Source organism: Cavia porcellus, unplaced genomic scaffold (genome assembly GCF_034190915.1).
Source record: "Cavia porcellus strain 051 isolate PalLab524CR breed Dunkin Hartley unplaced genomic scaffold, mCavPor4.1 scaffold_28, whole genome shotgun sequence".
Classification (NCBI taxonomy): domain Eukaryota; kingdom Metazoa; phylum Chordata; class Mammalia; order Rodentia; family Caviidae; genus Cavia; species Cavia porcellus.
In genome coordinates, this window is record NW_026947511.1 from 41,012,806 (window position 1) to 41,025,105 (window position 12,300).

The 12,300-nt window shown below is 56.5% G+C and overlaps 2 protein-coding genes across 4 annotated transcripts; both read right to left on the minus strand.

Annotated features, from left to right (window-relative positions):
* Window positions 1-255: 255 nt before the first annotated feature.
* Window positions 256-5,599, minus strand: Guca1a (guanylate cyclase activator 1A). Its single transcript, XM_003473865.3, has 4 exons — window positions 5,213-5,599; window positions 1,736-1,885; window positions 1,512-1,605; window positions 256-1,285 (listed from the first exon to the last, which is right to left on the minus strand). Exons 1-4 carry the CDS (start codon window positions 5,411-5,413, stop codon window positions 1,128-1,130), a joined length of 603 nt encoding a protein of 200 aa, XP_003473913.1. The 5' UTR covers window positions 5,414-5,599; the 3' UTR covers window positions 256-1,127.
* Window positions 5,600-7,887: 2,288 nt separating this feature from the next.
* Cimip3 (ciliary microtubule inner protein 3) lies at window positions 7,888-12,213 on the minus strand. Of its 3 annotated transcripts, none has more exons than XM_063238875.1 (3): window positions 12,031-12,213; window positions 10,892-11,039; window positions 7,888-8,275 (listed from the first exon to the last, which is right to left on the minus strand). In XM_063238875.1, the coding sequence occupies exons 2-3, from the start codon at window positions 11,000-11,002 to the stop codon at window positions 7,955-7,957; spliced, it is 432 nt and encodes a 143-aa protein (XP_063094945.1). In that variant the 5' UTR covers window positions 11,003-11,039; window positions 12,031-12,213; the 3' UTR covers window positions 7,888-7,954. The 3 variants fall into 3 exon arrangements, with proteins under 3 accessions (XP_063094945.1, XP_063094946.1, XP_063094947.1); XM_063238876.1 differs by having other exon boundaries at window positions 12,066-12,201; XM_063238877.1 differs by lacking the exons at window positions 10,892-11,039; window positions 12,031-12,213 and adding an exon at window positions 9,031-9,181.
* Between the last annotated feature and the right edge of the window lie 87 nt (window positions 12,214-12,300).

Here is a 12,300-nt window from a genome sequence, read left to right on the forward strand (position 1 = left end):
ACACCCCACAGTGCTCTCCGTACCCCCCCCCCAGAGCTGCACTGCCCTCCAGATACCCATCCTTGTTTCCCTGGTAGGGTCACACATTTCTCAGAGATGTGGGTTTTTCCTAGCAGTCCCTAGGAGGAGCTCCTACAATTGAACATGATGACTCCTATTGTTTCAAATTTGGTAAAACTGAAAAGATTTTTTTGTTGTTAGCAGGGGTCAAATTCACGACCTTGTGCTTACCAGGCAAGTGCTTGAGCCACTGAGTTAAATCTCCAACCCTGAAAAACCATTTTATTTTTTGAGACAGAGTCTCCCTATTGTAGTTTAGGCTGGCCTTGAACTCATGGCAGTCCTCCTGCCTCAACCTCCCAAGTGCTGGGATGACAGGCATGTGCCACCACACCTGGCTTAGTAAAACTGAAATCCAAAGGAATCCTTCCCTCTTGCACCTAGAACTTCTCCTGCTGCACCACACAGCACCCCCATGTGATGCTCACATCACGGAGAATGCTCCCAAGGCTTGGAGAGAAACCTTCAACCATTTCCAGGTCAAAGGTCACTGCTGTGAGGCTGCTTCTTATACAGAGCCCTAACTTCACAACTTCCCTCCAGATATTCTATCAGAATGGCTCTTCCCACTGAATCTGGGTTCAGTGGGTATCCTTCCCACTGAATTCTGGGTTCCTTGGGTATCCAAAAATGATAGCAGCAGAGCTATCTTTTTTGTCTACTGACATCTGCATTGTACACAGCAGGTGTTCAATAAATGCTTGTTTCAGGGAGGATAAATCAATGCCAACTGCACAGGTAGGCTCCAGGTCAGGGGAGAATGTGCTGCTACCCCTCGGTTGAGGTTTCGGCTGCAGCTCTGCAGGACTCTCCAGAGACCCAGAGAGGCCCAAGTCTAGAAGGGGCTGGGGTGGGGAGTCCCGTGGCGCAGGGATGCAGAACAAGGCCCTGGAGGCCCCAGGATCCTTCCTACAGCACCCACCCTGGACTCCAGCTCCAGGTCCGCTGCTGCCCCCATGGGCCCCAAAGAGGCGAGCTGAGCCTGTGAGCCTGTGGGTCCTCTGTAATATTAAGAAGTGACACCGGGCACCGCCTGGGCCTCTGTTCCACCCCACACAGGAGCTGGCTCAGCCCGCTGCCCCTGCTCCCTCGCCCGGAGCCTCGTCCTGCTCGCCGTTCTGCAGCCTGCGCACGATGCGAGTGAGGTCCAGGCTGCGGGTCAGCGTGTCCAGCAGCATCTGGTCCTTCTGGACTCCCTCGATGAACTCCTCCAACGAGAGCTCCCCTGGAGTAAAGAGGGCCCGCGGGCCGGGGTCATACCTGCCATCCAGCGCACACAGATGGGTGAAGAGGGCGGGGGCAGGAATGGGTGGGCCAGTGACCAGTAGTGGGTCCTGCACGCTCGCCGTGACCTCCACCGCTGCTGACCCTGCCCTGTGCCTCCTCCCCTCCCACCTCCGCTGACCTGTCCTGTGTCCCATCACCTCCCAGCCCCGTCTCTGTGTCCTCACCGTCCCCATTGACGTCGATCTTGGCAAACACGGTGTTCGTGAACTCCTCAGCGCTCATGCCCGAGTCGCTCCAGGGGTTGATGGTGCGGATGGCCTGGGGAGAAGAGCAGAGTGAAGGACACAGTCCAGCAGGGACACTGAGGCCATGAGGAGGGCTCACACCGCGGTTCCCATCTCCTCCCCAAGGTGGCCCCGCCCCGCTGGCCTTCTGCACCTGGAGTTACCTGGATGATGGTGAGCAGCTCCTCCCGGTCGATGCAGCCATTGCCATCGACGTCGTAGAGCTTGAAGTACCAGCGTAGCTTCTGCTCCACCTTGCCCTTGAGGACCAGGCTGAGCGCCGCCACGTACTCCATGAAGTCTATGTAGCCATCCTGTGGGCGGGGTTTGAGTCTGGCCACGCCCACCACAAGCCACACCCACACCCGCAGGGCACGCCCACTCTGGTCCTGCCTTCACCCATCCAGCCCCAGTCAGGGTTCATCCAGGTCATGGTCATCCCGGACCACGCCCACCTATCAAGTTCACGCCTACCCGGTCACATCAAACACTGCCGGCCACCCCTTTCAGTCCTGGCCATGTCCACCCCAGTCCTGGCCTGCAGGCTCAACCACTATCATCCAGGGCTACGCCCCCACCCAGGCCACGCCCCGTCCAGGCCACGCCCTTGCGTCCTGATCCCCCTTATTCTTATGAGAGGCGGGGACTCCTGGAGTCCTCCTGTGATCCTCTCCCCTTTGGTGCCACCCCTATCTGTCCTCCTGGATGTCCTGCATAGCTCAGCCCCTGCACACCAGGCTTCGTGAGGTCCAGTAAACTACCCCTAGTGCGTGTGAGCCGAGGGCGCTGTCCCTTGGCAGGCTTTGGGGGTCTGTCATGGTTGCTTCTCTGCCAGTCTCAGCTCCAGCCCTTCTGGTTAGGGACGCGGGAGGGGGGGGGGTGTATACGGGCTATGTCGGTGGGGCACTTTGGGTGGGTGCTGGCAGGAGTGGGAGGGGCAGGAGGCTGATGGCGGAGCAAGGAGCCACTGTCTCTTTCTCCTGCTTGCCATGCCGGAAGCCTGGGGCTGGCCGTGAGGCCCTGGGTCGGTAGTGTTAGGGTGCAGTTTGAATCCTGGCTCCACCCTTCTAAGCTGTAGGATCTGGGGCAAAGGACACTCTGTCCTGAACTCTCTCATGTGCAGTAGTCCTAAGGGTCACGCTGCTGTGGGATGTGGGTCCTGGTATACAAAGCGCTTGGCACCGAGACAAACAGGAGGTCACCACGAGGCCTGTTTGGAGCCCATAGGAAAGGCCCTTTCATAACAGGGAGGTGGAGCCTCCCTGTCACCGAACGCACACAAGCAGAGGTTGGCAGGGAGGTGGCGGGGCCAGGGCTGGCCGGCCTCCGAGAGTGCCTGATGTGGGTCCCAGTGAGCGTATCCGTGTGGGTTTCCCATGGTCAAGGGCTTCCAAAAGGGTTGGAAAAGCAAGGAAACTGCCAGGACAGTCCCGCTCAGGCAGGGGACGCAGGGTGATTGCTTTCACCTGTCTTTTTTATCTCCCTAGAGTGCTGAGAGTTTTAACGAGCTGTATTATTTTTCTAACTAAAAAAGTAATGACTGCAAGGTGGTAATGGTAAAATTAAGGAGTTTTGCACCAAAAAGACCTAAACCTTTGAGGAGAGGCTTGACTTTGGCCCATCACGAGGCCTCCTTGAGCCTCCACACTGTCAGCTCTGAATCGGGGCCATCAGTCCACGCTTTTAGATCCAGTGGCCATCCCAGGCAGGCGGCCTTCTTCTGTGCTTTTGCACACTGTCTTTGCTGAATCTGGCAGCTCCTCCCAGCAGGTGGGGATCTCTGTTCTCGGGAACCGCACACCTGTGCTCAGAGGCCACTGCCGGGGCCTGGCACCCAGCCTGTCTCTTAACTCTGCACCACGGGTCCCAGGGCTGATGTCAACAAGTCAAATCAGTGTCACTGCAAAGGGAGTCAAGAGGATGCTCTGCTTTGTAATGACTGCATGGTTGTCATGTGTGGTGGAGCAAAAATAAAAATCCCTGTCTTGGTGGGACTCCCAGTCCTCCCAAGGGAAGGCAGATTATGACCATAAAAGTTAACTGTCACTTAAAATCTGCTATCAGACCAGGCATGGTGGCACATGTTTTTAATCACAATACTCGGGAGGCTGAGGCAAGAGGATCACCACAGATTTCGGGCCAGCCTGAGCTATGTAGTCAGCTGAGTTTGGACTGCATGGTGACTGAGTTTGGACTGCAAAAAAATTTTTAAAGAACATATAGAAGCAGAAGATGAGAAGTTTTGGAGGTTGGGGAGAGAAAGAAATGCAGAGGTAGGGACCAGACCTACCTCTTGTTGTCTGTGACATGAGGGATCCCTACACTGAGCTACAGGCCCAGTGCTTTTTGTTGTTTTGAGATGGCCTCACCATGTTGCCCTGACTGGCTTTGAACTTGCAGTCCTCCTGCCTCAGCCTCCAGAGTAGCTAGGATTAGAGGCATGTGTTCCTTCGAGGGCACTGGCATCCAAAATGGTGACACTACCCCTCCGGGTCTCTGCCCGCCCTGCTCCCCTTCAGGAAAGCCCTGGGGACCCGGATGCTGCCCTTGAAGTGAGGACTCCAAACCTCCAAACCCATAATCTGCTTTGGCTCCTAAGCCCCACATATTAGAGAGTTTTAAATAGCTATGTGGCCCCCAGCTGTCCCCAGAGGCACAAGGCCAGGTACCACTTGGTGTCAGCTTCCAGGTGAGGCGGCAGCAGGTTGGGAACTGGGCTTGTGGATAAGGATTCTTTTGCCACAGTATCTGCCCAAATTGCTCCAAGTAAATGGAACATTTGTTACTGAAACTCAGTTTCATAATCTATGTGCCACCACCCAGGGTAGACCCTGGGCACTAAACTGTGACTGAGAGAGGACAGGGGTTCAAACTCCCCTGGCCTATCCCCTCCAGCTCCTCAAGACAACACACCCAACATGACGGGGTCACACAGCCTGCCCGCTGTGTGGCTTCAGACTCCCATGAGGACCCTAGGTGTTTGCACTTGGGTGTCCTGCTCCTCAGTGACCATGCAACCCCGTGCACTCCCAGTCTTAGCATCCATAGAATGTCGTAGGTGACCCAGGTAAGGTGACCCTGCCCAGGCCGGCCCAGCATGGCTCTCTGCCCTCCTCCTCCACCCTCTAGAGCTGCTGGGCCTTTGCACCAGCACCAGGGCTCAGCAATCCCCATGGAAGAGTCACACTTGTTTCAGAAAGATCTGGACACACACCTTGTGGAAGGGGAAGGGGAGCCCCCTGAGTTCAGCCCCCGATCCATCCGCTTTGTGGGTCTCTCTGTCCCCCCCTAGAATCAAGGGCAGGGCTAGGGTCTGATTCTTTGCTGAGCAGAGCAATCGCTCCACGAACATTGGATAAATCAAATCCCTGCCTTCCAAAGTCAGCCTACCTAGCCAAGGGTGGTGTTGAACTCCTGTAATCTCAGCCGTCTGGGAGGCTGAGGCAGGAGGATTGCGAGTTTCGCCCTGCCTGTGCATCTTAATGACTTAGTAAATCTAGTGTCAAAAGACCTCAGGTTCAATCCCTAGTACTGGAAAGAAAGAAGGAAGGAAGGAAGGAAGGAAGGAAGGAAGAAAGGAAAGAAGGAAGGATGGGGGACCGGGTCCAGAGCTGCTCTTCAGAAGCTCTTCCTCACCACACCTTGTTGAAGTCAAAGGTCTCGAACATCTGCTCCACGTACTCCGTGGCCGAGGGGCTCAGGTTCTTGAGGCCGAAGAACTGGCGGAACTCATAGAAGGTGAGCTGGCCCGAGGGGCACTCGGTCATGAACTTCTTGTACCACTGGTGACACTCAGTGCTACTCAGCTCCTCCACCGACTTGCCCTCCACCACGTTGCCCATGGCCTGGCCTCGGAGGCTGGTGCCCAAGGTGGACAGAGGTGGCCGCTTGAGGGTGGCGTGGCCGGGACCTCTGCACTCAGAGGACCAAAGGAGCCACCAGAGGAGAGGGGTGGCTCGCGCCCGAGTCAGGTGACACCAGGGCCCAGTGTTAAAAGTCTCCGCTAAGCCCTGGCAGCAGGGTCTATATCTGGAGCAGCAGCTCCTGGGATTATGGCCTTGAGCTAGGTGAGCAGCTTTCCCCACCCAGATGGAGATCTCCTAATCCTACTTAGCGCCCATGGGTGGCCAGCCAGCAGCAGCTCTGATCCTGTGGCCTCTGTGCCCTGATTATCCTGTTTTTTGGGTTCATGATGTTTCTGATCCTACTCCCAGATGCAGTAGATAGATCTGCTTACAGCCAAGCATGGTGGCACACGCTTGTAATTCCAACACTTGGGAGGCTAAGGCAGGAGGATCCCTGCCAGTTCAAGGCCAACCTGGGTTACTTAGTGAGTTGAAGACCAGCCTGAACTGCAACATGAGACCTTGTCTCTCCCCACAAAAAAAATTGTCAGATAAAGTAGCACATGTCTATAATACCAGCATTTGGAAGGCTGAGGCAGAAGGATCACTGTGAGTTTGAAGCCAGCCTGGGTTACATTGTGAGCTCAAAGCCAGATAAAACTACATCTGTTGGGGCTGGGGATGTAGCTCAGACACATAAGCGCCTGCCTTGCAAGCGTGTGGTCATGAGTTCAATCCCTGGTACTGGTAAAAAAAAAAAAAAAAAAAAAAAAAACTACATCTGTCTCAAAAAAAAAAGTTATTTTTTAATTTTTTTTTTTCTTTTTCCTTTTTATCAGTACCAGGGATCGAACTCACAACTGCCTGCTTGCAAGGCAGGTGCTTATGCCGCTGAGCTAAATCCCTAGCCCCAAAAAGTTATTTTTTAGTGGTTCCTAAACAACATACATTGCTCATATAATCAGAGAGGAGAATTTTTGAAAAAGAAACCATCCAGGGCTGTTTCACCTGTACTCTCCTGGACATGGATGTAGGATTCCAGGGCCGGAGCTGGGACCCACATTGAGGGACTTGCCTGGGCCTAGCTGTGGCTTGTCCCCTATGGAGCCCTCCCAGGTTCCAGATGTAAGAGGGTCTGGGGGCAGCTCCTGCTCAGTCCCCCTCTGGTTACCCCAGCCCTCTTCCGGAGCATTGCCTCTCCCCAGGAAGCCCCCTGTCTCTCTCCTCCACACAGCTTCATTGTATACCAGTTGTACTGGTTCTGCGTCCCACGAAACCAGTGACCTGGGCCAGCTGCTTAGACCCAGACACTTGTCACCTCATGTCTTCCTGGCCAGAGACTCCTACAGCTGCCTCCATGGCATCTCCTGAGCAGCATTTGTGTCTGGACCCTCAGCCAAGGGAGAAACTCTCCCTGCTCACTGTGGCAGGTGGCAGAGCCCTTTCCTGCAGCCTCCTGTGACCTCACAGTTACGTGCCTTCCTGGTCCATTGAGTCTCTAATTGGCCGAGTCTCACAGCTCATCAACCACTCACAATGGGCATGGTGGTGCATGCATGTGATCCCAGGATCCTGGGAGGCTGAAGCAGGAGAAGTATGAGTTAAAGCACAGTCTGGACAACTTTGCAAAGCCTCATTTCAAAATAAAAAATAAGAAAAAGCCAAGGGACGCAGCTCAGTGTGAAGGCCCTGGGTTCAGTCCCCGGGACTGCAGGGAGAGGGGAGAGAGAGAGAGAGATCATTTGGCTGATGGGGGCTTGAACATCATAACACAGTGCCCAAGGGAAGGTGTGGCAGAATCCTGTGGTCTCCCACCAGGGCCAAGACAGAGCAGTGGGATGGGGTCACACAAGGGGCCTCCCCAGTCCCATGTGCGGGGCTCACCCCACTCTACATGAGATACAAGAATTGTAGCAGAATAAGGATCCCCAGCCCCAGTTCACACCACTTCTAGGTGTTGGCACCAAAGCCCAGCTCCTGAGAGGGCCTGGGGGGTGGACCTCCAGGAGGCCAGGTCAGAGAGGCGGAGGTCCAACCCAGCCTCGGTACCCATGGAGGGCGGGAGTGTGGATCCCCAGGAGGAGCCTGCGGGAGAGGTCCTGCGGCCTCCGCGGATGCCTGGCTGCAGGGTCCCCTCCCGGGCTGGACACCAGAGCAGAACACTGGGGTGGGAGGACCCAGGGTAGGGAGTGGGTGTAGTGGGCTGTGACCGTAGCCTGGCTCCTCCTCCAGGACCACTGGCTGTCCGCTCACCCCCAGCAACACCACGGGGCTCAGGCAGGCTCTTTTGCCTCGTGTTTCGCGACCCCACTCTGTCCCTGTCCAGGGGGACACGCGAGCGCTTCCTACAGAGCAAGCAGCACTACCTAGGTACGCCTCCAGGGGGCGCCTGGGGACCTATCCGTCCAGGCCTCCAGACACAGCCAGGGCCTCAGTTTACCCACCCGCAGCCACCCACTCGGACGCCAGGGCAGAGGAGGACAACGTTTAATCGCTGCTGAGGGGAGACAGCGTGCTGGGCACAGGCGAGGCCGCCGTCTAGGACTGCCACAGGGCCACGTTGGCAGGGGGCACGTCGAAGCGCTTGCGGGTGTGGTCGGTGTCCCTGCGGTACAGGTAGCCGCAGGTGGGCTTCTGCAAGGTGTAGAAGGGGCTCAGGGAGTTGGAGTACTGGGCCGTGTAGAAGGAGGCCCGCAGCGGGCCCAGGGGCTGCCCCTGGGCATCCATGGCCACGGGTACGTAGGCGGCCGCCAGCGACTGCTCCCGCTCCCGCATCCAGGCCCGGGCCAGCGGGGCACTCGGGGGCTTCACCTTCCAGCCCGACGGCGTCTTCGATCCATGGGCGGGCGTGGAGGGATTCTGGGGCAGGACAGAAGCCGCAGTTGGGTCCCGCAGGGTTAGGCGGGGACAGGAGCCCTCCTCCCCCAGCACAGGCCGCCCGGCCTGGGGTCCCCTGGCTGTCCCAGGCTGCAGACCCCCCGGCCTGCACAAGCAGCACAGGGAGGCTGGGTGTCCACCGCCCACCCTGCAGCGGCCCTCTGCCTGACCCCTACTGCTGGGGAGTAGTAGCCTCTGCTTCCCTGCCCCTCACCCCTCTTCCTGTCACCCCCCTTCCTAGCAGGTCTCCTCCTCCCTTCAGTCTCTTGCCTTCCTGGCTTGCCTTTCTGCTTACTCCAGTTTATCTATTTATCACCTGTCTGTCTGTCTGTCTGTCTGTCTGTCTGACTATCTATCTATCTATCTATCTATCTATCTCTTTCTTTTCTTTTCTTTTTTTATGCCACACTGGAGATTGAACCCAGGGCCTTCCCACTGAGCTATGTCCTCAGCCTTTTAAATTTTCAGATAGATCTCATAAAGTCACTAAATACCCCCAGGCTGGCCTGGAATTTCTGATCTTCCTGCCTCAGCCTCCTGCTGGGATAACAGGCCTGCACCCTAACACCTGGCTAATCTTCCTGTATAAATGGACCCAGCCCTTGGACCTGTTCCTCTCCCAAGCTCTTCTGCTCCCTGCAACCCATAAAGGGGAGCCCAAAGCATCCCCGTCACCCTTCTCTAGCTCATTGGGGACACCGAGTCTCCCAGGGACACAGTCAGCACCCTCTCCTTACCCTGGACATAGCGGCCTAGCACACCGAGGCATTGAGAGAGGGGTGCCCTCCAAGTGTGGGCTCACCGGGGTTCCCGTCCCAGTGCCTGGCCGTCCTCCACCCACCATTCCACTTTAGAACACCGGTCATTGTGACTTCATGTCCCTCCCCCGCCTTGCTGTCCACTCCCCTGTGGGCCCCATTGCCCCTGACACTTACCTCCTGCTCTGTCAGGCCCTCTGGACAGACCTGTGAACGACTGTCTAGTCACTCTGAGCTCAACCCCATCTCCCAGGTACTGGATGTCATTGTATGAGGGCCCCGGGCCTGACTGTGGCCATCCAGCTGCAAGTGACCGGGCCAGCTCCACTCCATTCCCCCAGGTTTCTGCCCCAGCGGGAAGGAACCCTGTTCCTCTCTGCCTACCCCTGGGGAATCTCTGCCCACTTACAAAAGAAGGCCCAGGGGCTCCTGGCCTAAGACACCTCACTTGCATTTGATTTGCAAACCATTTGTCCAGTCCAACCTTGCCAGGGTTTCCCTCACGCCCACCCCCTGCAAGGCAGCCGTCTTTGCCCCTGTGGTTCTTGTGCACTGCACAATCACAGCATTCAAGGAGAAACCCAGTAAGATTCCTCTGTGACACCACCTTTTGTAGCCATCTTAGTTCAGGCAAGAGCAGTATGATGTTTGCACAGCACATTTCAAAATCGTGCTTATCCTCCCAAGCCCAACAGCTGTCTTCCCCAGTAATGGGGATCAACCCAGAGGGCTTGCTGCATGACTAAGCGACTTGCGCAGGCCTTTTTAGAGGCAGGCTCTCTCCACATTGCCCAGGCTGCTTTCCAACTTCCAGTCTTCCAGCCTCAGCCTCCTAGGTAGCTGGGATTACAGGTGTGCACCACCACACCCAGTTCAAGGGATCCACACACAGGCCAAAGCATGTTTGTCCCTTCTTCCAGGACTCCACGCGGTTGGAGGGTGCCCAGAGAGCTGCCGTGCATGGGCAGCATTAGTACGGGCCACCTCGACTGGACGCAGCCAGCCGCTGCCGTGACACCCAGGCTGCTTGTGAAACTCCATGGGCCTGGGCAGCTGGGGAGGCTACAGGGGGTCTGAGGGGCTGCCCTCTGCACTGCCCCACCTTCTGGTCAGGCCACCTTGGACGCCTTTACACCTCGAAGCCTCCTCTGCAAAACGGGGTGACAAGGCTTCCGGACCCACAGGCTTGTGAAGATGGGGACAGGGAGCACAAGTCCTCAGGGGCCTTGCACGGCTCGCCGGGACCTGTGGGAGAGTGAGTCTGCCCGAGTGTCTCCTCACTGGCTGCTAAATCTTTGGGTAAACTATACCATGTACCTCAGTTTCCCCATCTAGAAAGTGGGAAAAACAGAGGAAGACTCTCCTGGTATTTCATCGAGGACCCAATAGCTGTCTCTGTAAACTACCTCGATTTAAACGCTCAGTACACTACCTCCTCATGGCTGGGTGGGGGACTACACCTGTCTGTGTCTCTGCTGCTCTGGGAGGCTGAGGCAGGAGGATGGAATGCTGATACCCACTCTGGGCAACCTTGTCTCAAAAATAAAACTTTAAAAAGGTCTGGGAGTGGTCCTGGGTCCCATCCTTAGCATACACTCCCCCCAAATAATCCCTACCTAGCATTTAATAACCCTTGCAGTGAGATCGCTCTGGAAAGACTAGATCAACCTCCTGAGGGGCTCAGGAAGCAGCTGAGGAGGAAGATCACGGGGTCCAGAGTTCGCTGGTGGCCATGACCCCAGCCCCTGAGCCTTTCACAGCGGCCTGGCGCCAACCACAGTGGCCTCTACCACCGTCCTGAGACCTCAGGCTGCTGGTCGATCCCTGTGACGTCACCCACCTTGATCATCCTGGAAAGGGCCTCCGTGATACTGAGATGAAACTCTGTGGGGGCAGAGGCTCCCAGACCTCTTGGGGGGGGCAGGTGAGGGGCACTTGCAAGGTGAGGCATTGTGACGTCTCCTCACAGCATGGTCCCCTCTCTCTTCCTAAGGGGACACAAGGTCAGGACCATGACGGGAGTTTTGTCTGTTTTTCTGTTTTATTGAGGTTTTGAGATGTATTATTTTGTATTGTTTTTGAACACGGGGTTTTGTTACATAGTTCAGGCTGACCTTGAACTCATTATGTAGCCCAAACTGGCCTGAAACTTGAAATGATCCTGCTGCTCCAGGCTCCCAAACGCTGGGATTACGAATACATGTCACCACACCCAGCTCTGTGAGTGTCTTTAATTTTGACACTCACCTGCTCTGCTGTCCCAGCCTCCGACACACCGGAGGACCCCCAAACTGTGGGCAGCAGGAAGGTAGAGGGCGAGCTCCTAGCTATTGCTGTAACCCGAAAGCCCTAATGTACCCTTCCCACCCCTGCCAGGCCTCTGGTGACCAGGGCGTGTGCCCCACCTCGAGTTTCCAGGTGTGGCTGGGTAGTGGCATGGATTGGTGTCACCATCTTCAAAATCCAGCCCCCTATGCCCCACGGTCCCCAACAGAGTTCTTGGCGGGTACCTTCCCGGACCGTGTATCCACCCCGTGTAGGGAGGAAGGACAGAGCAGGGGGTGGCAGCTGGAGGCGGGGGAGGGGCGCTGCCCTGCACTGTGCCAGCTCTGCCTGGGCCTTATTTGCTTCCTTCCTGATGCCGCATCAGCAGGATGGGACTGCAGGTGACAGGCACACTGGGAGCTGCAGCTGAGGGGCCCACAGTTCCTACTGCGCCTGAGGGCAGTGACCCCTCATTTCTGGGAGGCGGGGAGGAACCAGGCAGGGAGCACAAGTAGGGGTGAGTCTGGGCTGGGGGCCCGAGGCCCGGAGACCTCACACTGGTCCTGTCTGTGTCAGCACAGGGCCACGAGGATCCTGGGTCCTCCACCTTAGAGGTCCTGCCAGCAGTATCCTCCCCCACCCACGTGCAGACCACGCCTCCCTCACTGCAGGGACCCCAGAGCAGGTAGGAAATCCTGGCCTGGTGATCCTTACCTTATTTCATTTATAAAGTGCGTTGAGGTTCTCACCTTTGACCTCACTGAACTTTGGTTCAGATCTCAGCTCTGAGCCAGATGGAGCAGTGCAGACCTGTAATGCTTGCATTTAGGAGGCTGAGGCAGGAGGACTGTCATGGATTTGAGGCCAGCCTGGGCTACGTTGGGAGACGCTGTCACATGACAAAACAAAACAGAAACAGAGAACAAATCCCAGAGCTGCTGCTGCTTCTCAGCTGTGCCAGTACACAAGCGATTTCAGCGCTCT